Here is a 22,208-nt window from a genome sequence, read left to right on the forward strand (position 1 = left end):
CCACCCCACCCCGGTTGTCTGCTCTCTGTACATTCGCTGTGTGTTCTTCTCTGTCCACTTGCATTCTTGTCAGGCGGCACTGGGAATCTGTCTCTTTTTGTTGCGTCATCTTGCTGTGTCAGCTCTGTGTGCGGCGCCACTCCTGGCTGGGCTGCACTTTTTTCACGCTGGGCGGCTCTCCTTGTGGGGCACACTCCTTGCGCGTGGGGCTCCCCTATGCAGGGGGAACCCCTGCGTGGCACGGGACTCCTTGTGCATGGCAGCACTGCATGTGGGTCTGCTCACTACACAGGCCAAGAGGCCCTGGGTATTGAACCCTGGACCTCCTATATGGTAGGTAGATGCTCTATCAGCTAAGCCATGTCTGCTTCCCTGATTTCGACCTTTCGGGCTGAGTATAAGTTTAAAGGGCATGAGAAGGCATGAGGGAAGGGCCTCTGGGCAGAGGGAAACCACCTGTGCCAAGGGGTGGAGGCCTGGTGGTACATTTGGTTAGAGCATAGCCACTACTTGAAGTGTGGCCCTCAGAGCAGCAGCACAGCATTGCCTGGGAGCTTTTTGTCCCCACCCCATACTTATGAATCAGAACCTGCGTTTAGCAAGGCCCTTGTGATCGTGTGTTCCTAGCGTGAGAAGCCTGGCTTGAGAGCATGGTGAAGAGAACCGTTCAGAAAGGCAAGTTGTGGCCTGGCCCTGAAAGGTCTTGGCCTCTGGATAAAGCCTGTGTGGGTCCCCGTTGGCTGTTTTCCTTCCCAGGTTTCTAAGCCAGGGAGTGGCTTGCTTAGCTTCATGACTCAGGGGGGTGGCTCTAGGGGCTTCGTGGAGAAGTGCTGTGCGATGGGCAGGGCCCTGCTTTGGGGACCAGAAGAAGCTTGGATTGCACTCCTGCCTCTGCCCGTTCCCAGCCTGTGCCTTGGGCAGGCACTTGCTGTCACGTGCAGGTGGGGGCTGTCAGGTGCAGGGTGAAGCCCTGCCCCAGGCCTGGCACCAGGAGCTTCTCAGGAGTTGGTGGGTGCTAATCAGTGGTGAGTGGAGGGGCTTCTGCAGAAGCAGCTGCAGGGACTGTGGAGAGGGGATCTTTATAAGGAAAAAATGGCAAAAAAAAAAAAAAAAACCCATGAAAATCCAAAAAACCCTGCAAACCCACAGAAAGTAAAGAGCTTGTAAATAGCTTACAGAGTGAAATTTTCTGCTCCTGACCCTTAAAGTCTTGCCAAAGGTTGATTCAGGGACAGTGGGCCACTGCTTTCTGCCCTCAACCCCTAGTGGAGCAAAGATTTAAATCACCCACAACCCACAACTAGAGCACCCCACCTCTAGCCGCCGGGGGGCTGGGGCGGCGCCTATCTGAGGCTTTCCCAGAAGCTGCTTTCTGAGGAGAGGAGGACCCACAGGCCCCCGGCGGGCCTGACCCCTCGGTCCCCGGGCTGTGACCAGCGCGGCCTCTGTGGGAAGCCCTCTGGGGCCTCACGGGGCCTGCATGTATGTCTACGGTGGAAACCCCAGATGTTCTTTCCTCATCCCAGCCCACTTCTCTGGGCATGAGGCACGTATTCCAGGCATTTGTCCAGGCGGGTTCTGTCTTCTGGGTCTCCTCCCTAAATTCACGTCATTTAAAAGAAGGCGCCATCTTGCCTCCCACAGCCCCACGCGGCCTCCTCAAGTCTGAACCTTCCCTGAACTTTGTGGTCTGTCTGGTGCCGCAGCCTCGGGTCTCAGCTCATTGGCTAGCCAGAGATGATTGACAGGCCCTGAACCAATGCGCGAGCCCCTTGGGCTCGCAGCCCTACCCCCGGTGCGGGGTCTCCAGGAATGGTAGAGAATGGCGCTCCCCTCACAGGGCATCCCGGGCGCGGCTTCGAGTGGGCGCGCGCTCTCCCCTTGCCAGGCAGAATCCTGCCTGAGCCTGACAGTGTGGGTGGTTTGGCGAAGTCCTTTTTATCTCTCCAAGGGCCAGGTGAGGGCTTGTTTGCCTCAACTGCCTTCGTACCCCGTCCCTAGATCTCTGGCCACAGGGTGTACCTGAAATGTCCCGACGCAGGGGCAAGGAAGGGCCTGGGGTCCGGTCCCTGGGAGCAGGGAGAAGAGCTGGGAATCGGGGAGGGGGCCCGGGGAGGAATCCCGGCCAGGTGGGAGATGGCTTCGCTCCCAGGCGGCCAGCTGTGACTCCCGCGCCGCCAGCCCTGCCTGCCCCGTGGACCTTGCCAGCACCGACCTGCCAACGCCTCAGGCTGGCCGTGGCCCCCTGGGCCCCAGCGGGGGCTCAGGGCCTCGTGTCCCATTCTCCTCATCCGGGGCTGCTGGGCCAGCACAGAGTCCGTGTCAATAGAAGTTATTTGAGGGAAGTATGGTGGCTCTGTTTATGGAGCCAGGTGGAGAGGAGGCGAGATCAAATCTTGTAGCAGAAACCGCATTTACAAAGGAGGAAACTGAGGCTGGTCTGTCCTGACTCTCTCTCTGAGACCCCCAGCCAGAGGGACTGGCCTGTCTTGGGTCGACTCTGCCACCACCCCTGGGTCCTCCTCCTCCTCAGTGCTGGAGGGTTTTGTCTTTTCAGCATCTCCAAGGCCAGCCCTGGTGGGGAGGGCACTCCTGGGACAGGTCACCTCGGGGGGAGGTGACTCCAGGACCCTGCGCTTTGCTGACACCGAGTGGGTGGTGGCAGGGGCTGGGTGGCTGGGCCCCTGAACAGCAGCTTCGCGGTCTCTGCAGATGTGTGGGCCAACGTGAAGGTGGAGTGCGAGCCCAGCTGGCAGCCCTTCCAGGGCCACTGCTACCGCCTACAGGCCGAGAAGCGCAGCTGGCAGGAGTCCAAGAAGGCGTGCCTGCGGGGCAGTGGCGACCTGCTCAGCATCCACAGCATGGCCGAGCTGGAGTTCATCACCAAGCAGATCAAGCAAGGTGAAGGCTGCCTGGCGCCTGCCTTCCCCAGGAGGCCCAGGCGGTGTGCCTTCCTCCCCTGCTGTCGCTGAGGCTGACCCCTTCACTATCCCCTCCCTTTTCCCCTCCCACTGCACCCCTAGAGGTGGAGGAGCTGTGGATTGGCCTCAACGATTTGAAACTGCAGATGAATTTTGAGTGGTCCGACGGGAGCCTTGTGAGCTTCACCCACTGGCACCCATTTGAGCCTAACAACTTCCGGGACAGCCTGGAGGACTGTGTCACCATCTGGGGGCCGGTGAGATCCCCCTCTCCCTATGACAGGGCTCCAAGATACACTGCTACCCTCCTCGTGCTACCCCAGCTGAAGGGCGTGTTTAGCAGCCTCCCCACCCCTCTTCCTCCCACCTCTGAACGTCCTGCTCTCAGTGCCTGCCTATAACCCCCCCATCGCCTCTCTGCAGCTCCCCTTCCCCACCACTCCCCTCCCTTCCATGTAGAGAGACTGGGTTTGAATCCCACCTCCACCCCCAACTATCTTGATCACCTTGGACAAGTTACTCACCCTCTCTGTGCCTCAGTTTCCTTATTTGTCAGTGGAACACCAATGGTGCTGACTTCATAGGGTTGATGGGAGGTGCGTTCTTGGTCTCCTGCCAGCTGTGCTTCCTCGCCAGCAGGTGGCATCAGAACCCACGTTATTCGTGGAGATGCCCCTTGAGCAGGGCTGCTGCTGCCACCACCTGCCTCCAGGAACCTCCCAGCCCAGGGTCCTGTCTCCAGAAATTATAGGGTTGTGACTGTCACAGTTTGGGCTCAGATACCATGTGGGTAGATGGAGGGATTGACTCAAGGCTTTAAGCAGAGATAAACCATTTAAAAAGTGGGATGCAGCCAGGGGACAAACCACCCGCCCCAGGGACAGACCAGACATTCTGCCATCAGATGCTGCAAACAAGGGCTGTCATGTCAGAACCATCTGACAGAGGGGATGCTATTAAAAAAAAAAAATTTTTTTTTATTGAGTGCCTGCAATGTGCCAGGCACTCTCCTGGGTGCTGGGCATGCACAAACACCTCTCCCCTGAGGCAGACAAGCCGCTGGCTGGGAGGCTGTGGACACTGAAGAGGGCTCGGGATGATTAGGGGCTGAGGACCGAGTCCTCTTCAGGGTCATCAGCTGAGACGCGGGGCTCAGCACACAGACCTTTGCTCACCTGGGCTACAGGTACTGGGTGGGTGCCTTTCCAGAATTGGGAATCCCGTCCTTCTGTTCTGCTGTTGGTTACTTTAACAGTCGTAGCCAGCTTGCCCCAGATGTTCATAGAATGAACTACAAGTAATGTACAAGATCACCCTCTTCCGTTTAGACAATAGTTGTCGGAGTTTCAAGGAATCTGAATGTCAGTTATTTCATTTGTGCCCTCATCAACCCCATGAGGCTTATAGAATTCATACTGTCACCCCCATTCCACCACCTGGGACCTGGAGAAGTCACATCTCTGGCTCAGGCAGGGCCGGGTCTAGAAATGAGTTTTGCTGAACAGCTTGGGGAGTTGGGAGTGGAGGTGGGGAGCTCAGGGTTGAGACTGTCCCTCATCCTCTGTTCCCAGGAGGGACGTTGGAATGATAGTCCCTGTAACCAGTCCTTGCCGTCCATCTGCAAGAAGGCAGGCCAGCTGAGCCAGGGGACCACCGAGGAGGACCATGGCTGCCGGAAGGTGAAGGTGTTTCTGGAGCTGCCCTGGCTGGGCCACAGGGGCTCCCAGGATGTAGCAGGTGGTCGGGACACTGACGGCTTGCCTGGCACCCGCCTCTCCTTGGCACAGCCCCTCCTTTCGCTCTCCAGCTTACTTTGTTCCTGAAGGAGTGATGCTGGGTGGGGGTGGGGCGGGAGGAAACAGTTTCCCACCCCCCACCCAGAGCTCTCTCTCCATGGAAAGCTGCTCCCAGAGCCGAGGCCAGCGGGTGGGCCATGTGCTCTGCCTACCAGGTCCTGCCACCCCACCTCTAATTGGTGAGCAGAGTCCACACCACCTGCTGAAGGGTGTGCTTGTCAGTCTCTGGAGGAATGAGAGGCTGTGCTGGGTGGGGATGTGTCTTCTCTTTCCTTGTGCCCCCAGATGTTCAGGAAGGGAGGGAGAGACATTGCTCATAAGATACTTGGTGGCGTTTTGGCCCCTAATGGCTCCCTTTGCCCAGGCCAGTGGTCACTCCCCTCCTCCCGCCCCTTGCTGACACTCTGGCTCCTTGCTGTTTCCTACAGATCAAGCCCCCTTAACCACCCACCCCACCCCAAGCCCTGCCTCAGGGAAGGAGCAGGAAACACCAACAGGCATTACCTCCAGTGGGGGAGAAGGGAGAGGCCAAGGGGCCTGGGGCCAGCTGGGTGAGGGATGGCCCAGGGGCTCTGTCCTGGGGGTGGGGGAATTAGGAACCACCCTAGCACCAGGGCCAGCGTGGAATGTATGTGTTGGAGGGTGGGGGGCGTGTTGAGCAGCCAGAAGTCTTACTATAGCCCCTGCTGGGCACACAGGGATACCTTCACCCCCACCCCCACCCCACAGCACACACACATGGTTCTCTTCTGCACTGGCTTCTGTCCAAAGGCCTGTATCTTTTTCTGCCATCTTCCAGCTCATCCCAACGCTGCCAGGCCCAAGGCCTCCAGGAGGCAAAGTTTAGGAGTGCAGGGCTCTGTCAAGGAAAAGCAAGTGGGTTCCACATTGTGCGGTCTGTGTGACCTTGGGCAAGTCACTAACTTTCTCTGAGCCTCCCCTCTAAGGCAGGATTCTTGGTGGCTGGGAGCAGAACCTCTCAGGGTGGCCCACAAGGAGAAAGATTGGTGGGGTGAAGCCCTGGAGGGCCTCGTGAGTGTGGGCAGTGGAGAGCTAGCTCCCAGGAGCCCATGCCATGCCTGTGCCAGCCTTGCTACTTACTGAGGCTCTGCCCACACAGTCCCTTCTCTGCCTAGGGACATCCTCCTCTTCTCTAGCTTTTCCAGCACCTTGAGGACTACCAGCCCCCTCTATATCCTGGAACTGCCCCCAACTCTTGAGCTCTGGATCCCTAGCCACCTGGCAGTTTCCCCACTATGGGAATCCCAAGAGGGGACTCCCTTGAGCCTTTCCTCTTTCTCAGTCAGGCCATGAGCCCGACCACTGGCTGACCTCCCATGAGCCACCCTTGGGCCAAATTTCTACCCATGGTTTGAGGAGTTGTGGATGATGGTGGGGAGGGTGTGGAAAGTGACAAGGTGCAGAACACAGTTCCCCACCCATTCCACAGCCCCAAGACTGCCATCCCTCGTGTCAAAACCAGTGTCCCTGCACCCTGCACCCAAGCCAGGGCACGTTTAGTGATGTCACCTATCACATGCCCCCACCCCAGGATTTATGGGTGAGGAGGAGAGTCGTCCTCCCCACAGACACTGCTCTTCTGCCCACTCTTCTTGAGCCAGGGTTGGACATGGCACAGCCCATCCTGCTACTGGCTGGGAGAGGACCAAGTGACCTACAGCGAGGCCCGGCGCCTGTGCACCGGCCACGGCTCCCAGCTTGTCACCATCACCAACAGGTACCGGAGGGAGTGGGCACCCTGGCCAGCCCCTGGCCCCTGTCCTGGCCTAATGCAGCCACCACTCAACTCCTGTCATGCCAGAGGGAACCACACTCCTTTGAGCCCTGCCAGGCCCCAGAGTCCTTTTCTTGTCTTATCATGAGACTGACTGTCATTCATTGAGCAACCCCATTATAGGGCAGGGCCTGCACAGGAGCTGGAGAGACATTCTTCTTGGGCATCCAGCCCTGTCTACTTTCTTCTCAGCCAGGCAAGGACGTGCAGACAGTAGAAGGGGCAGCTGTGAGGTTCCCTGAGCAAATTACTGGCCAGAAGCAGCACCCCCAGCTCCCAGGGCAGGGAGTGGCGGGAGGTGAGCACCCTACCTTGAGCGACTTCTCTCCCACAGGTTTGAGCAGGCCTTCATCAGCAGCCTCATCTACAACTGGGACGGCGAGTACTTCTGGACGGCCCTGCAGGACCTCAACAGCACCGGCTCCTTCCACTGGCTCAGTGGGGATGAGGTCACGTATACCCACTGGAACCGGGACCAGCCTGGTGAGTCCCCCTCACAGCACCTGGTCACCCCCCTGCTTTGACTTTCTGTGGTGACGCTGGGATGCCAGTCCCAACAACCAGGGCTTTAGTAAACTGCTCATCTGGACAGTGTGGTATAGTGGGTATGAGCACAGGCCAAACTGCTGGGCCTCCGATCCTGAGGCTGCTGTAGAGTAGCTGTGCAGCCTTTGAGTCTCAGTTTCCTCATCTGTGAAATAGAATAATGGTACCTCTCATAGGGTTGAGTCTTTTTGGGTGTCAAGCACTTAAAGAATAGTGAGCACCATACAAGTGCTGTTATTATTACCTTTGCATATTTGTTATCTTTTTTTAACCCTTCTAATTAGCCAATGAGGTAGATGATGAAACAGGCTCAGGGAGGTTAAGCAACTTGCCTAAGACCTCACAGTGAGTAAATGCAGAGCTAGGGCTGGCACCTAGTCCCTCTGCCTCTACTTCCTTTCCTCCCACCTGGCCCAGACTCCCAGAGGGTGTCCCTGCAGGAAGGGCCACACTGGTTCTGAGGGTGAGGGCTTGGTGGTGTCCCGTGGGAACGAGGGAGGGCCAGGCTGTGCATCCTCCCAGCATGCGGGTCTCTCTTCCCCCTCCTCAGGGTACAGCCATGGGGGCTGCGTGGCCCTGGCCACGGGCAGCGCCATGGGGCTGTGGGAGGTGAAGAACTGCACTGCATTCCGGGCTCGCTACATCTGCCGGCAGAGCCTGGGCACACCAGTGACGCCAGAGCTGCCCGGGCCAGACCCCACGCCCAGCCTCACCGGCTTCTGTCCCCAGGGCTGGGCCTCAGACCCCAAACTCCGGCACTGCTATAAGGTAGGGCAGCCTGTTGGCATGGAGGGAGGGACAAGAACAGAAGGACAAAGAACAGTCCAGACAGGAGACATCTTTCCTGACCCCAGGCTGCAGACAGTTAATTTCCAGTGAAAAGTCTTGTGGGTGGGAATTGATCTGGACAAAATGGAACTGAGGCCTGACACATAGTAGGTGCTCAGTAAATATTTGAAGAATGGAAGGAACCATAGAGACCATCTATTTCAGAGGTTTCCAAGTGTTAGGCCCAATCTGGTTGCTCTTCAGAATCACCTGGGGAGCTTGATGAAAATATAATCTTCTAGGCAGCCACGATGGAGAGTTGGATTGAGTAGGTCAGGGTGGTGCCTGGTAACCTGCATTTTAAAACCCTGCCTGGTTTGGAAACCACTGACGTCGTCCAAGGCCTTTGATTACTCAAGGAAATTGAAGTCCAGGGGAAGAAAAGGGATTTGCCCACAGCCCAGATCTCCCTGCTGGTTAGGGGGATGGGGCAAAGGGGCATTTCCTAGCAACTAGCTGTGCCAGCTTCTCCTCCCCATTCTCTAATTAGCACAATTGTTCTTAGCTGGGCAGAACCCCCCGTCCAGTGAGGCCCCAGGCCCAGCCCTTGCTGTCATGGGGTACACAGTAGGTGCCTCTGGGGGAAGGCAGCTTAGACAGCTTAACTCTGCTCCTGTAGGTGTTCAGCTCAGACCGGCTTCAGGACAAGAAGAGCTGGCTCCAGGCCCAGGGAGCCTGTCAGGAGTTGGGGGCCCAGCTGCTCAGCCTGACCAGCTACGAGGAGGAGCACTTCGTGGCCAACATGCTCAACAAGATCTTTGGGTACTGTTCCTGGGATGGTCAGGGCTGGGGTGGGGGAGGTCTGTGTGTGTCACAAGTGGCCTGCACACACATGGGTGGGAGCTGGCATGGCTGGTAGACTCTTGGTTTTGCTGGACACAGGGCAGGGAGTCAGAGTGAAGGTAACCCCAGGAGGCCTTGGAATGACCCATGTGACTGCTACTAGTGCCAGGACCATGCCATCCTCCTGCAAGTAGCCACTGTCTCCCTAGAGGCTTGGGAGAACACACGTGGGAGGCCCTGTGTAGCTCATCAGCACGTCCTCCCCCAGACTCACCAACTTTTACCTAAATAACCTACTTCCCTCAATCTGATCCAAGTGAGCATTTCCCCCTACCCTACATTATCCTATAATAACCAACACCCTTCAGTAAACAGCTTTTCTAGAAAGATAAGAGGCACAAGGCTGCACATCTGAGTGTTTGTCCATGGGCGTCCCTCCAGGGAGGACCCTCCAGAATCCCATCTCTGTGGGCTCAGAGCATCCTGGACTTAAGAGTAGCTACACGCCCTCAGCACTGGGGAAAATCCCAGTGGATCCAGGCTTCCTGCAATCTTCGTTCCTGGATTGTCTCCTCCCAGCAGTACACATTAAGATCACCTTATTTAGAATACTGATTTTATTTTATTTTTTTAAGGAGGTACTGGGGTTGAACCTGGAACCTCATATATGGGAAGAAAGGTCTCAACCATTGGGCTTATACCCGCTGCCCAAGAATACTGATTTTAATAGTTCACAGTTACTGTATCTTGCTGTGTGCTAGGTCCCATGCTAAACACTCATCCTCTCACCAGCACTAGGAAGTACATGCAGTTACTGACCCTCTTAATAAGAGATTAGGTGACTTGCCCAAGGTCGCTGAGCTGGGACATGGCTGAACCAGGGCTTGAATCCAGGTTTACCTGACTCCAGAGCCCCTGGTCTATGCCACATCCTCATCAACGCCCTCGACTCCCCAAGGAGAGGCCTGCAAGATCTTGTTGGGTAGGGTAGCCCCCACCCAAAGGGAAGCCAAAGGAAGGTAGAGGCAGTTCTCTGCCCTTGAGCTGGACACCTGGTCCAGCCTCCCCTCCTCCCCAGATCTCTTTGAGGAGCGAACTTGTAAAAAGTGGCTCCAACAACGTGTGGTCTGTATGAAACCCAGATGGCGAGTCCCAAGGCGCTGGGGGGCTGCTCTGGCCACAGCTGCAAGGAGCACAGCTCCTCTTGGTCTCATCTCTTTCCCCCTCCCCATTTCCTCCCTTCCCGCCCCTTCGGGCTGAAGTGAATCAGAATCCGAGCTCCATGAGCAGCACTGGTTCTGGATCGGCCTGAACCGTCGGGACCCCACAGCCGGGCAGAGCTGGCGCTGGAGCGACGGTCTGGGGGTGAGGGGGCGGGGAGGAGGGCGGGGCCCGGGAGGTGGGCGCGGCTTGGCAGGGTGGGGCCTCTGGCCCCAGCGGGCGGGTAAAGGGCAGCGCGGGATGGGGGGCTGGGGAGGTGCGGTTTGCGCCCCACGCAGGTTGGGGGTTCCCTGTTCGGGTCGGGCCTCATTGCTTACCTGTTCGGGTACCTAGACTCCCCTCCATTCTCCCCTTCCTCTCCGCACCCACGCCCGCAGTTCTCTTACCATAATTTCGACCGGAGTTGGCACGACGACGATGGAATCCGGGCCTGTGCGGTGCTCGACCTGGCCTCCCTACAGTGGGTGGCCATGCAGTGCGAGATGCAGCTGGACTGGATCTGCAAGATCCCTAGAGGTGCGAGTGGGGAGTGGGGGGAACGCAGCGAGGGGTGGCGGGACCTGGCGTCCAGGGGACGGTCTCCTTTCCCCTACAGCCTCTCTGCCCACATTGTTCCCGCAGGCGTGGACGTGCGGCAGCCTGAAGTCAACCCCCAAGGTGAGGCCCCTGCCCACCCCACACCCCACCGCGGCCCAAAGCCAACCCCACTGGGCCCGAATCAGGGGAGTCAGGGGTAGGAGGGAAGAGAAAAGCGACTGGCAGCAGGGCATCCTCAGCCCCACCACCGCCAGGAAAGGGGCAGGCCCTGGGCCCAGAGCCTGGCATGACAGCCACCCGGGCCAGTGGGCCCACAGGATTGCTTCCCGCTGTGCTGGCTTGCCCTGGCCCTGCCCTGGCCTTGTCTTTTCCTCCGGGGCCCAGCACGGCCCCAGCCTGGCCACCCACTCTGGTACCCCACGCTGCCCCTGCAGGCCGGCGGGAATGGCTGCGTTTCCAGGAGGCGGAATACATGTTCTTTGAGCACCACTCCACGTGGGTGCAGGCGCAGCGCGTCTGTCCTTGGTTCCAGGCCCAGCTGGCCTCTGTGCACAGCCAGGCTGAGCTAGACTTCCTGGGGCACAACCTGCAGAAGGTAGGCACATGAGTGAGGAGGGGGCTGCCGGCGGGAGGAGGGTAGTCGGGAGGAGGCCAGCGGTAGGCCTTGCCAACCCTCCCTTGCTGCTTCCCCAGTTCTCCCGGGGCCAGGAGCAGCACTGGTGGATCGGCTTGCACACCTCAGAGAATGACGGCCGCTTCAGGTAGGGGCTGCGAGGGATGGCCATGGCGAGGCTGGAGGTGGGAGACAGCACGGCACAGAGTCCGGCAGGCCTGGATTTGAATCCAGCCCTGTCCTTGGTTGAGTGTGACTGTGAGCCAAATGACTTAACCTTTCTGGGCCTGGGTTTTCTCACCTGGAAATGGGAATTGATTAGGTCATGGGCAAAGCATGATGGTCCAGAGAAGCCTCTGCATGTTGGCGGGAGGAGTGGATATCATTTCACACAGGGTAGGGGGCTGGGGGGCGGGCAGGAAGAGGAAAGAACTGGAGGCTCAAAGCATGGGGAACACAAGGGAGCACATGGGAATCTGAGCACACCCTTGCCTTTGGGTTCCTGCTCTGGGATTCTCGGGCTCTTTTCTGGTTAGAGAGGTGAGTGTCCAGGGAGGGATGGGGCCTTACCTGGGGGCCCCTGGTCCTTGGGTCCCCAGCTGCATTGAGCTCAGTAGCCCCCACCTGCAGACTGAAGCCCCTGAGCCCCTGGACTTGGTTCTTCCTTGCCCCCCGTCCACGGCCTTCATTGCTGTACACGGGAGGCCTAGCCTGGAAGCTGGCGCTGGGGTCATCCCTCCTTGGTGCCATTGCAGGTGGACAGATGGTTCCATTATAAACTTCATCTTCTGGGCACCTGGCAAACCACGGCCCATCGGCAAGGACAAGAAGTGTGTGTACATGACAGCCAGCCGAGGTGAGGGCAAAAGGCGGCAGAGGGTGCAGTCAGCCGAGGAGAGCGGAGATGTGGGGGGCAGTGAGCTGAGCCTGGGCAGGACCCTTCCCTTTTAACATTCTCTATGTTTCTGCAACCCCACAGATCTTGTCAAAACTCAACCCTGGGGCAGGGGGGAGGGCTGTCCCCATGTCCCCACAGCCACAGAGGACTCGAATTCAGAGCTGGACACGGGCCCTGAGCCCCAGCCCACACTTCTCCCAGGGTATGGGGTGAGGGTGCTGCCAGCTCTGCTCTGCTCTCGAGTGACTGCCCTCCCCTCCTGCCCTTTCTCCGTAGAGGATTGGGGGGACCAGAGGTGCCTGACAGCCCTGCCCTACATTTGCAAGCGCAGCAACAGCTCTAGAGAGATGCAGCCCCCAGACCTGCCACCCAAGGCGTTGGGGGGCTGCCCCTCCGGCTGGAACCAGTTCCTCAACAAGGTAGGAGTTAGATAGGGGGTACCCAAGAGGGTCAGGAGAGGGCAGGAACGTGAGAAGGCTGAGCCTCAGAATTCCGGGCCCTCTGATCTTTTTCCCATACCCACCAGCCTCTCTTACTTGGTCCCAATGCCAGGTCTAGATTCTTTTGAAAATAACTCAGTGTACTAGCATTTTCTAATTCATCAGGAAGTGAGAATTTCTAGATAGGTGAATGTATTAGTTTGCCAAAGGAGTGCCATTGCAAAGTACCAGAGATGTGTAAGCTTTTATAAAGGGGGGTTATTTGGGGGAAAAGTTTATAGTTCCAAGGCCATGAAAAGTCCAACTCAAGGCACCATAAGAGGTGCTTTCTCACCAAAGTCAGTTGTCATGTGTTGAAGCAAGATGGCGGGCGATCTCTGCCCAGGTTTCAGCCTTCCCCTCAAGCTCATCCCGTCCTATTGAGCTCCAAGGGTCCAGCTTCTTGGGGCTTCCTGCTTAAATGATCCTGTAGTCCTCTCTCTCCTGGCATAGGGCTTGTTTCTTCTGGGCCTCCTATATCACTCTCGGCTGTTCTGCTCATCTCAATTTCAGCTGTAAGCTCTCAGGCACATAGCTCATCTTTCCTGGGGACTCAGGTGTTGAGCCTCTCCTTTCTGTCACATGGCAGGATAAAAAATGGCAGCTCTTTCTCTTTCCCTGTCTGTCTCAGTCAGTGTTTCTCTGTGTTTCTGTTTATATCAGATCCAGCAAGGGGGTAGAGACACAACCTGAGTTACTGCTTACTGATGTAGCCACTCAAAAGCCCTAAAGTATTTTTATCAAGTAATCAAACGAAGCCCCCTCAGCTGAATTTAATGCAATCAGGGTATCACACTCAGAGGAATAGATTAGCTTACAAACATTATCTTTCTTTTTTTGGGATTCATAAAATAATCTCAAATTACCACAGTGACTCTTCTAGGTCCAAAACATACTTATTATGAACGCCTATTTTAAAAAAAAATTGAACTTATGGAACAAAAGTATGCTATGTACATGTACATTTTATTTTTATATATAAAATATATACATTTACTTCTCTACTAATATGACTAATGTTACATGTAGTGCAATATGTATAAGAACAAAACAGTATAGGGAAGCGGATGTGGCTCAAGCAGTTAGGCTCCCATCTACCATATAGGAGGTCCAGGGCTCAATACCCAGGGCCTCCTGGTGAGGGCAAGCTGGCCCATGTGGCGAGCTGGCCCATGTGGAGTCCAGGCCCACGTGGGGTGCTGCCCCACACAGGAGTGCTGGCCCACGTGGAGAGCTGGTGCAGCAAGATAACACAGCAAAAAGAGACACAGAGGAGAGATAATAAGAGATGCAGCAGATAAGGGAACTGAGGTAGCACAAGAGAGTGATCCCCTCTCTCCCACTCCGGAAGGTCCCAGGATCAGTTCCTGGAGCCACCTAATGAGAATACAAGCAGACACAGAAGAACACACAGCAAATGGACAGAGAGAATATAATACAAGCAGACACAGAAGAACACACAGCAAATGGACAGAGACAATGGAGGGAGGTGAGAGAAATAAGTAAATCTTTAAAAATTAAAAACAAAATAAAACAGTATAAAGGGTGAGCTAGAGATTAAATAAATTATAATTTAAGTTTTAAAATTTTTTTATTAGTGGTATGAAAATACTTTGTACTCACTCAAAATTTTCAATTATAATAATTATAAATACTTAAATAATTTTATTAAGAGCAAAGTGTATACTTCATTATTTTAAAAAAATCTTAGTCTGACACTGGAATTCATTGACTCAAGATTTTTATAGTTCAGATTATTTAAAAATGCAGATTTAATGGTTAATATAGCTTAAAAAGATGCCTCCCAAAGACAAATAGATCTAAGTGAAAAAAGTTCAGCCATCATGGGTTTGGCTTTCTAAATGGTTCTATCCATTTTTCAGTCCTTCTACCAATCAAGCAAGCAAGCAAAGACTTTTTTAAAAAATCGGCTTTGTTGAGATATAGTTTGAACACTGTACAGTTCACCTATTTAGAGTGTACAGTGCAATGTAAACAAAGGTTTTTGCTAAAAATTTGGCTAGTAAATTTGTCTTCCTGTTTGCCTCATTAATCAGAAGTGTTGCATTTTTTTTTTCATTCATTTCTTCAAGTGTTTTTGTTTTGTTTTTAAGTCTTTGGAAGAACTATTTTCAAAAAATAAGAAAATTCTCTTCCCAAGTGTTTTGAGGTTGTAGAAAGGAAAATTTGGGGCAAAAAATTAACCAAAATGGATGCAGTTTCCAAACATATTTTCAAAATGCTTTCTCTGTAGTGTGGGTTTATTTCCATAAAGTTACTTTTATACCCATGCCTTGACTTCTTATCAGACCCCGTTAGACCATCATGGTTTTTACCTGGTAGCTGACACTTGGCCCGAGAAGAAAGGGGTCATCTCGCCATTTCCTTATTGTTTGTGCTGGCGTCATTAGTATTAGCTTCAGTCAGTGGCTTCTTTGCAGGATATTTTAAGACTACTTATCTCTGCTGTGAGTATTAGATTAGTTAACACTAGATACTATAGTCCATAAACCTTTGCAATACTTGGAGTGCATACTGCCCCTTAGTAACACAAAACTCCCTTTTTCTCCTCAGAATATTCAAGCAAATATCATACCTCTTCAACCTTAAAAAAAAGGGTTAAGATGTGCATTAAAACTTTGGAAAATACAGAAAGGGAGAAAATAAAACTAGCCCATAACCTCCAAAGTCATTACTATCAATATTTGCTATTCTCCTTTGGCCTTTTCTCATACATTTGGGATCATGCTAAATAATGCAGTTTCATTCCCAATTTTTCTTTCTCGGTATTGTATCTTGACCATTCTCCCATGTCATTAAATTTTTTTCTGGAAACTTATTTGCGTGGCTCCTTCTGCCTAATTATTAGGCAGAATATAGTCTACATGTGTAATTGATCTCTTTCAGCGTCATTGTAAAGATACCAATTACTCTGCCCTCTTAAAGCTCTTTGAAGAAGTTGTTTGCCCATTTACTAACCAGCCCAGACATCTTGCATTTATGGGTCCACCTCCCACTAGTCTGACATCTGCATCAGTGAAGCTGGTGTTGGATCTAATCATTAGTAGTAAGAGCTCTCACTTGTTGAGCACCTACTCTATGTCAAGCACTACTATCTTTAGCTCTTAAAATGAACACAAAAGGCAGGTTTTTATTCCCATTTTACAGAAAAGGAACTCAAGGCCAGAAAGTCACATTTGAGCCCAAAATCCGATCCCTTCCTTGGCCCATCTTTGTGACTCCAAAGCTCATTTGCATTCTTTCTCCCCCGTCACACTGCCTCTGATCAGAAAATTACTGGCAACAATTCAGTTTTTAGGAAAGAGACTTCATGTGACAAAAGATTTCCCACACATTGTTCCTTTAGCCTTATGGAAGTATTGAAGGTGGAAAAAGAGGCACATAAAATGGAAGAGTTAGAAGCTGCTGCCTTAACAAAGACTATTCAAAAATAAAGATGAAAGAATCCAAGAGGTGCTTATGTAGTTCAAAGGGCAGGATAACAGATTTCAGACAACACTCAGGAAGGTGGTTAGCAGAAAGAGAGACAGACCTTGTTCTCATCCACCTAGTGCTTGGTGCTATTGTCATAGTAGAGTCTGGGTGGCCCACAGAAATCCTCCTATTTACAAATCCCCCAGAGTATGGGCAAGTGTGTGTGGATTTGCCAGGCCATGTTGAGAGAGTGCCAGAGCCCTTCCCAGGGAGACCCAGCTGTCCTGGTTCCCAGATATTTCTCTCAGCCTCCAAAGTCTCCGCAGGGGCTGCTGCTGAGGGGGTGCAGTGGGGTTTCTGGGTTGGTGGGTCAGGGAGGCGGAGCTGGACATCACACCTCCCCCTCCATCCCACAGTGTTTCCAAATCCGGGGCCGGGATCCCCAGGACCGAGTGAAGTGGTCAGAGGCACAGTTTTCCTGTGAACAGCAAGAGGCCCAACTGGTCACCATTGCAAACCCCTTAGAGCAAGGTAGGGCCAGCTTGGGGGGCCCCAGTGTCCTCTGGCACAGCCCCACGAAATAGCCAGAGGAGATGCCTCGCCACTCCACTCCTGACTCTCTTCCTGGGGACTATAGCATTCATCACGGCCAGCCTGCCCAATGTGACCTTTGACCTTTGGATTGGCCTCCATGCCTCGCAGAGGGACTTCCAGTGGGTGGAGCAGGAGCCGCTGCTGTATGCCAACTGGGCACCTGGGGAGCCCTCTGGCCCTAGCCCCGTTACCAGCAGCAACAAACTGGTGAGGACAGCCCTCCTGCTCTCATCCTCACCCCACCGCCCTAGCCAGCTGCCTTCGCCCCTGGGTCTGCCCTCTTCCAACCTCTTTGCCCCCACCGCAGCCTTTTGGGAGCAGTGATGCAAGGGGTGGGGTGCAGCTGCTGGGGCTCCCCTGAGCAGCTCTTCCACCCCCAGACCAGCTGTGCAGTGGTCCTGCACAGCCCCTCAGCCCACTTCACTGGCCGCTGGGGTAGCCGGAGCTGCACGGAGGAGACACACGGCTTCATCTGCCAGAAGGGCACTGGTACGTGTCACTGGTGAATGTAGAAACCCCAGCCAGGCCTCAGCACCCGCCCAAGTGTTGTGGGCCATGCCGGGAGGAATGAGACATGCTCCCTGCCTTCAGGGGGCCCTGGGGTCCCCACCTGAAGCAAGTATCTGTTTGGGAAATAGGCAGCAGGGCAGGTTGCTAATAAGAGGGAAAGAGCACAGAGGGGTCTCAGCAGGAAGGCTTGGGGGTACAGAGGGCTGGCTGGGGAGAGCTAGACATGACTGTGCAGCATAGACATTCACGCTGTCGGGGAACCTGCGGTTTGATGGCTGGGGCTCGTACAGTGCTATGGAAGGGCTCCTCCGCCTGGGTTCCCTGGGTAGGGGTAGGTCAAGGCTCTGGCTGTGTTCACTCGTTTCTGGGCTAACGTGGAGTGTTCATCTCCGCCAAGCACTCTGCCCAGTGGGAACCTGGTCTCTGCCTGGTGCCTGCTGTCCCCCCAGCCTGGTAATGGGGTGAGGCAGAGCCTGGCCTGAGCCCTGGCCCCTTCCCTGTAGACCCCTCCCTGAGCCCATCCCCAGCGGCATCACCCCCTGCCCCGGGCACTGAGCTCTCCTACCTCGATGGAACCTTCCGGCTGCTGCAGAAGCCTCTGCGCTGGCACGACGCCCTCCTGCTGTGTGAGAGCCGCAACACCAGCCTGGCGCACGTGCCCGACCCCTTCACCCAGGCCTTCCTCACGCAGGCCGCCCAAGGGCTGCGCATGCCGCTCTGGATCGGGCTGGCCAGTGAGGAGGTGGGCTCCCAGCACGCTTTTCTCGGGCCCCCTTGCCCAGTGGCCCTCACACCTGGTTCCCCTCCCCCTCCCCTTGCTGCTCTGAGGCACCCGTGCTGATGGCCCCTTGTGCCCAGGGTTCCCGGCGGTACTCCTGGGTCTCAGAGGAGCCGCTGGTCTACGGGAGCTGGCAGGACGGGGAGCCACAGCTGCCCGGGGGCTGCGCCTACATCGATGTGGATGGGGCCTGGCGCACCACCAGCTGCGACACCAAGTTGCAGGGGGCTGTGTGCGGCATCAGCAGGGGTGAGTGTCTGCTGCATGGGGCCGAGGGGTGGGCCAGGTGCAGGTGGCCCTGGGGAGGGCTCTGGGCCAGTCCACAAACCTGCATCCTACAGGGTCTGCTCCTCCCCGAAGAATAAGCCACCATGGCAGCTGTCCCCAGGGGCTGGCTGACTCGGCCTGGATCCCCTTCCGGGAGCACTGCTACTCCTTCCACATGGAGCTGCTGCTGGGCCACAAGGAGGCGCTGCAGCGCTGCCAGCGAGGTGAGCAGGGCGCAGGCCACCCCACCCCAACACACCAATGCAGGTGCTGACCCGCTGGCGCCATTCAGAGAGCCCATGAGGGTAGTGCCCACACTGCACTGTACCTGTGGGCACGCTCACGCCCAGGGTCCCACCTAATACCCAGAGCCGTGGGTGGCATTACATGTGCATCGCACTGATGCCCGCACACTCGCACGCAGATGCCCTGCCTGTCCTCAGGATGGCAGAGAGGAGACCCGGGACTGCCAGTGGGGAGGGGGCGGAGCTCGGCTACCCTAGGGAGGCCTGTCTGCCCTGACGGGGGCCTCCCTGTGCCCAGCCGGGGGGACGGTGCTGTCCATTCTGGACGAGATGGAGAACGTGTTCGTCTGGGAGCACCTGCAGGGCTCCGAGGGCCAGAGCCAGGGTGCCTGGCTGGGCATGAACTTCAACCCCAAAGGTGAGGCGGCGAGGCTGAGGCCCTGGGCTGCAGGGTGATGCCCTCCACTCTGCCCTGAGCCCTGCCCCAGGGCTGGGGCCGGGTTTGTTCGAGAACAGGCGCCCCGCACCCCTCAGTGCCTTCTTCCCCCTAGGAGGGACCCTGGTCTGGCAGGACAACACAGCTGTGAACTACTCCAACTGGGGGCCCCCTGGCCTGGGCCCCAGCATGCTGAGCCACAACAGCTGCTACTGGATCCAGAGCAGCAGCGGGCTGTGGCGGCCCGGAGGCTGCACCAATGTCACCATGGGCGTTGTCTGCAAGCTTCCTCGCGGTGAGCGCCTGCCAGGCACGTGCACGGGCCTCCTTCTACTGCCGGGCTGGGGGGACACGCGGGCACGGACAGACCAGGCCCCAGGCAGCTGGGACCCTCCCCTCCGGTAAACTTGCGAGAACCAGCCTGGGATTTATCTTCCAAACAAGGCTGCAAGGCCCAGAAGTCAGCAGTCCCTGTCACTCTGTAAGGTCACAGATAGGGCTGAAGTCCGGCTCCCTCACTTGCCAAGTCTGACCTTGTGTGTAAAATGAAGAGAGTAGTAGTACCTGCCTTATGTTGTTACAGTGAGGTTTAAAGGGGCTGACACTTCGGACTTGCTTTTCTGTATTTGCTTTTGAAAATAGTATTGACTGGTCCCTCTCTCTTCCTCGCAGCTGAAGAGAGCAGCTTCTCTCCGTCAGGTGAGCCACAGGCAGTGCCCCCCCCTCTTCCCACATCCGTGGTGGCCTGGGCAGGGACCGGGAGGGCCGCCCGCAGGGGGGACACAGGCCTGATGGCCCCTTGCTGCAGCAGCGCTCCCGGAGAACCCGGTGGCCCTGGTGGTGGTGCTGCTGGCCGTGCTGCTGCTGCTGGCCCTGCTCACCGCGGCCCTGATCCTCTACCGGCGGCGGCAGAGCGGGGAGCGCGGGGCTTTCGAGGGCGCCCGCTACAGCCGCAGCAACTCCGGCCCCAGCGAGGCCACTGAGAAGAACATCCTGGTGTCCGACATGGAAATGAACGAGCAGCAAGACTAGAGCCAAGGGCATGGGCAGGGCTTGGGGGGTCAGGAGGAGCTGGGGGGCCTGGGCCCTGGGTCAGCAGGGCCCCCCACCAGCCAGCAGTCCAGAGGGGTGCCCTTGGGAGTGGCCATTGGGAGCCCCTGAGGGCCGGGCCAAGACCAGGCTGAGTGCAGTGTGGTGTTCCCCTTTCTGAGAAGTGGGGTCTGGGGTCTTTTGACCTGGCCCTGTGCCCCCAGTAACCAGAGGCAGGGTGGGAGGGGAAACAGGAGCCTCTTTCTGCCCAGGCCCCCTGCCCAGGCCTGCTGACCCATGCCCAGGCCCCCTTCCTATTAACAGAGCCTGAGGAGGCACCCCTGCCCCTCAGGCAGCCCCCTGTCACTTCTCTTCTTCCCACTGGGCAGCCTCAGTCCCCACCCTGCCCCATTCCCCCTTCTCACCCAGTCCTTCCTTCTGAGCCAAGGCCCTGGGGTTTGGGGCCCCCTCTTGCTCTTGGCAGAGGTCAGCAGGGGAGGCTGAGCCGCTGTCATTCCTGTGCCTGCTGGGGTGGCCATGGGGTGTGGCAGGAGCGGCGGGTCGGGCCTGAGAACAGTGCACTCGTGGGGTCTGCTGGGCTGGAGATGGGACTGTGGAGAGACACCCCAGCCTCCCAGGCGACTGGGCCGGGCTGGGGTGTTGTCTCCTGCCAGGCGGGGGAGCCTCCTGCCCCTGAAAGAGTCCCCTGTGGGGACCAAAATAAGTCCCCTAGTGTTTCCAGCTCCCAGCTCTGGTTTGGAGAGAGGGGAGGGGTTGCCAGCATCCTGGGGACCTTGGAGAAGTGGGACCCCAGGAACGGGGGTGCTCCAGGCGCCCAGCCTTTGGGGGGCCCAGAGGAACGGTACCCCTGCTCCTAGTGAGGCCCAGTTCGGGGAGCCCACCAGGGGCCTTTCCAAGAGGCCAGAGTCCCAGCAGGCCCCAGCGGGACAATGTGAACGTGGACTCAAGGACATGGTCCCTTTTTTCTAGTTCTTAATTTGTTTAATGTGCCATTATTGTTTAAAAAAAAAAAGAAAAAAGGATAGCAAATAAAACACCTTTAAGAGGCTTGAAAGAGGCAGATTCCTGCTTTGTTTTGTCGTGAGCCAGGTTTCCCACTCCCTTGGGAGAGAGGCCGGTTTCAGAATGTTCTCTCTGCAGCCTGCTGCTGTGCTGCTGGGGGGCCCCTCTCCTCTAATGGTGGCTCACCCTTCTCAGCCTGCTCCCTCTTCCCCTGGTCCTGGGGAACCTCACGTGTGTGGAGCGCAAAGGAGCCTCGTGCCCGCACCTGGCAGCACGCGAGGCCGGCCGTTTAGCTCACCTTCCGCCATGTGTAGAACGGGTGCCTGGTAGGGTGGCTTTAAGGGCATGAGCACTCAGTCACCCAGAGCAGCTGGGTGCCCCGGGGGTTGGTTCCGCATCTCTGTCCTTCCAGGGCTGCCTTCATGCCTGTCTTTGAGTGGCGAGGTTCACGCTTGTCCCTGGGCTCTGCCAGCATGGGAGATGGGGTGCACACTCTGCTCCTCCTGTCCGCCCCCCTTTGAGCTGGAGATAGAGCAGCAGCAAACAGAGGAAGCCCTGCCAGCCAAGGACAGATTAGGCTTCCAGGCTCGCCTCGAGTCCTGCTGAGTGCCACCAGCTATGGAGGCGGGAGGGGCTGGTGTAGACGGGGTGTTTGGGGAGGGTGTTGCGTGAGGAAGTGCGACAGGAGGTGAGGGAGTCAACAAAGCAAATACCTACCCCACGTCAGGCAGGGGGACCAGCAAGTGCCAGGGCCCTGCGGTGAGGCCCCGGGGGCTTTGGAGGACGGGCGAGGAGGCTCAGCTGGCCAAGCGTGAGGAAAGGGAGCCAGCGTGGGAGGGTGGGGCACGGGGTGGGGTGGGCCGGGCTGGGACTGCAAAAGGCCTTGACAGTGTAGAGTGTGACTATTATTTCAAGTACAGGCGGAAGCCAGTGGAGGAAGTCGGTGGGAACGGCTAATCTGATTGACCTTTTCAGACCATTCTGGCTAGGACGTGGGAAATAGATGATGGATAGGAAATGGGAGAGTGAAAGCAGGAAGGCTGGCTAGGAAGCCCTGGTAATACTTCAGGCACGAGAATATGGTAGTTTAGATCCGAGCTGCAGCAGCGGTTGGACTCTGTGTTTTGCCTTGTTGAGAATTTTTCTAAGTCTCTACTTCTCTGAATTAGGTAGGAACCATACTGTTCAAAACCTAAACATGAAAGGATTTTCCCCTGGGGAGTCTTGCTCCCACCCTGTCCCCACGCAGCCTGCTCCCTCCTATAGATAACTACTTTTGTTAGGTTCTTGCGTGACTTTCCAGTGTTTCCTTATGAAAATACAAGCAAACAGCTGCCAGATGTCAGAAGGTAGGACGGATGCACTTGGTGGGGACTGGACGAGCTGGGTGAGAGGCAGAAGGGGTCAGGAAACTTGAGCTTTTGGCCAGAACAGTTGGCTGTTGGCTGAGACAAGGAGCCAAGCCCGGGGCCCC

General features: G+C 56.2%; 1 protein-coding gene across 3 annotated transcripts in view; it reads left to right on the top strand.

Moving 5' to 3' along the window:
- The window catches only part of MRC2 (mannose receptor C-type 2), a 55,573-nt gene extending 34,784 nt beyond the window's left edge, over positions 1 to 20,789 (top strand). The window contains exons 7-30 of one of the 3 annotated variants that reach the window (XM_004478535.5): positions 2,713 to 2,901; positions 3,024 to 3,178; positions 4,493 to 4,600; positions 6,340 to 6,455; positions 6,847 to 6,995; positions 7,609 to 7,826; positions 8,506 to 8,648; positions 9,932 to 10,034; positions 10,268 to 10,406; positions 10,512 to 10,547; positions 10,862 to 11,022; positions 11,121 to 11,188; positions 11,796 to 11,896; positions 12,215 to 12,357; positions 16,269 to 16,383; positions 16,490 to 16,653; positions 16,827 to 16,935; positions 17,460 to 17,698; positions 17,815 to 17,983; positions 18,076 to 18,225; positions 18,545 to 18,664; positions 18,798 to 18,977; positions 19,355 to 19,381; positions 19,494 to 20,789. In XM_004478535.5, the coding sequence (XP_004478592.2) occupies positions 2,713 to 2,901; positions 3,024 to 3,178; positions 4,493 to 4,600; positions 6,340 to 6,455; positions 6,847 to 6,995; positions 7,609 to 7,826; positions 8,506 to 8,648; positions 9,932 to 10,034; positions 10,268 to 10,406; positions 10,512 to 10,547; positions 10,862 to 11,022; positions 11,121 to 11,188; positions 11,796 to 11,896; positions 12,215 to 12,357; positions 16,269 to 16,383; positions 16,490 to 16,653; positions 16,827 to 16,935; positions 17,460 to 17,698; positions 17,815 to 17,983; positions 18,076 to 18,225; positions 18,545 to 18,664; positions 18,798 to 18,977; positions 19,355 to 19,381; positions 19,494 to 19,714 (3,323 nt within the window). In that variant the 3' untranslated portion in view covers positions 19,715 to 20,789. Of the gene's footprint in view, positions 1 to 2,712; positions 2,902 to 3,023; positions 3,179 to 4,492; positions 4,601 to 6,339; positions 6,456 to 6,846; positions 6,996 to 7,608; positions 7,827 to 8,505; positions 8,649 to 9,931; positions 10,035 to 10,267; positions 10,407 to 10,511; positions 10,548 to 10,861; positions 11,023 to 11,120; positions 11,189 to 11,795; positions 11,897 to 12,214; positions 12,358 to 16,268; positions 16,384 to 16,489; positions 16,654 to 16,826; positions 16,936 to 17,459; positions 17,699 to 17,814; positions 17,984 to 18,075; positions 18,226 to 18,544; positions 18,665 to 18,797; positions 18,993 to 19,354; positions 19,382 to 19,490 lie in introns of all 3 variants that reach the window. The other 2 variants (XM_058284473.2, XM_004478534.5) reach the window with 2 other exon arrangements.
- The last annotated feature ends 1,419 nt before the right edge of the window (positions 20,790 to 22,208 follow it).

The sequence above is a fragment of the Dasypus novemcinctus genome, chromosome 21, assembly GCF_030445035.2.
Source record: "Dasypus novemcinctus isolate mDasNov1 chromosome 21, mDasNov1.1.hap2, whole genome shotgun sequence".
In the NCBI taxonomy this organism is placed as follows: domain Eukaryota; kingdom Metazoa; phylum Chordata; class Mammalia; order Cingulata; family Dasypodidae; genus Dasypus; species Dasypus novemcinctus.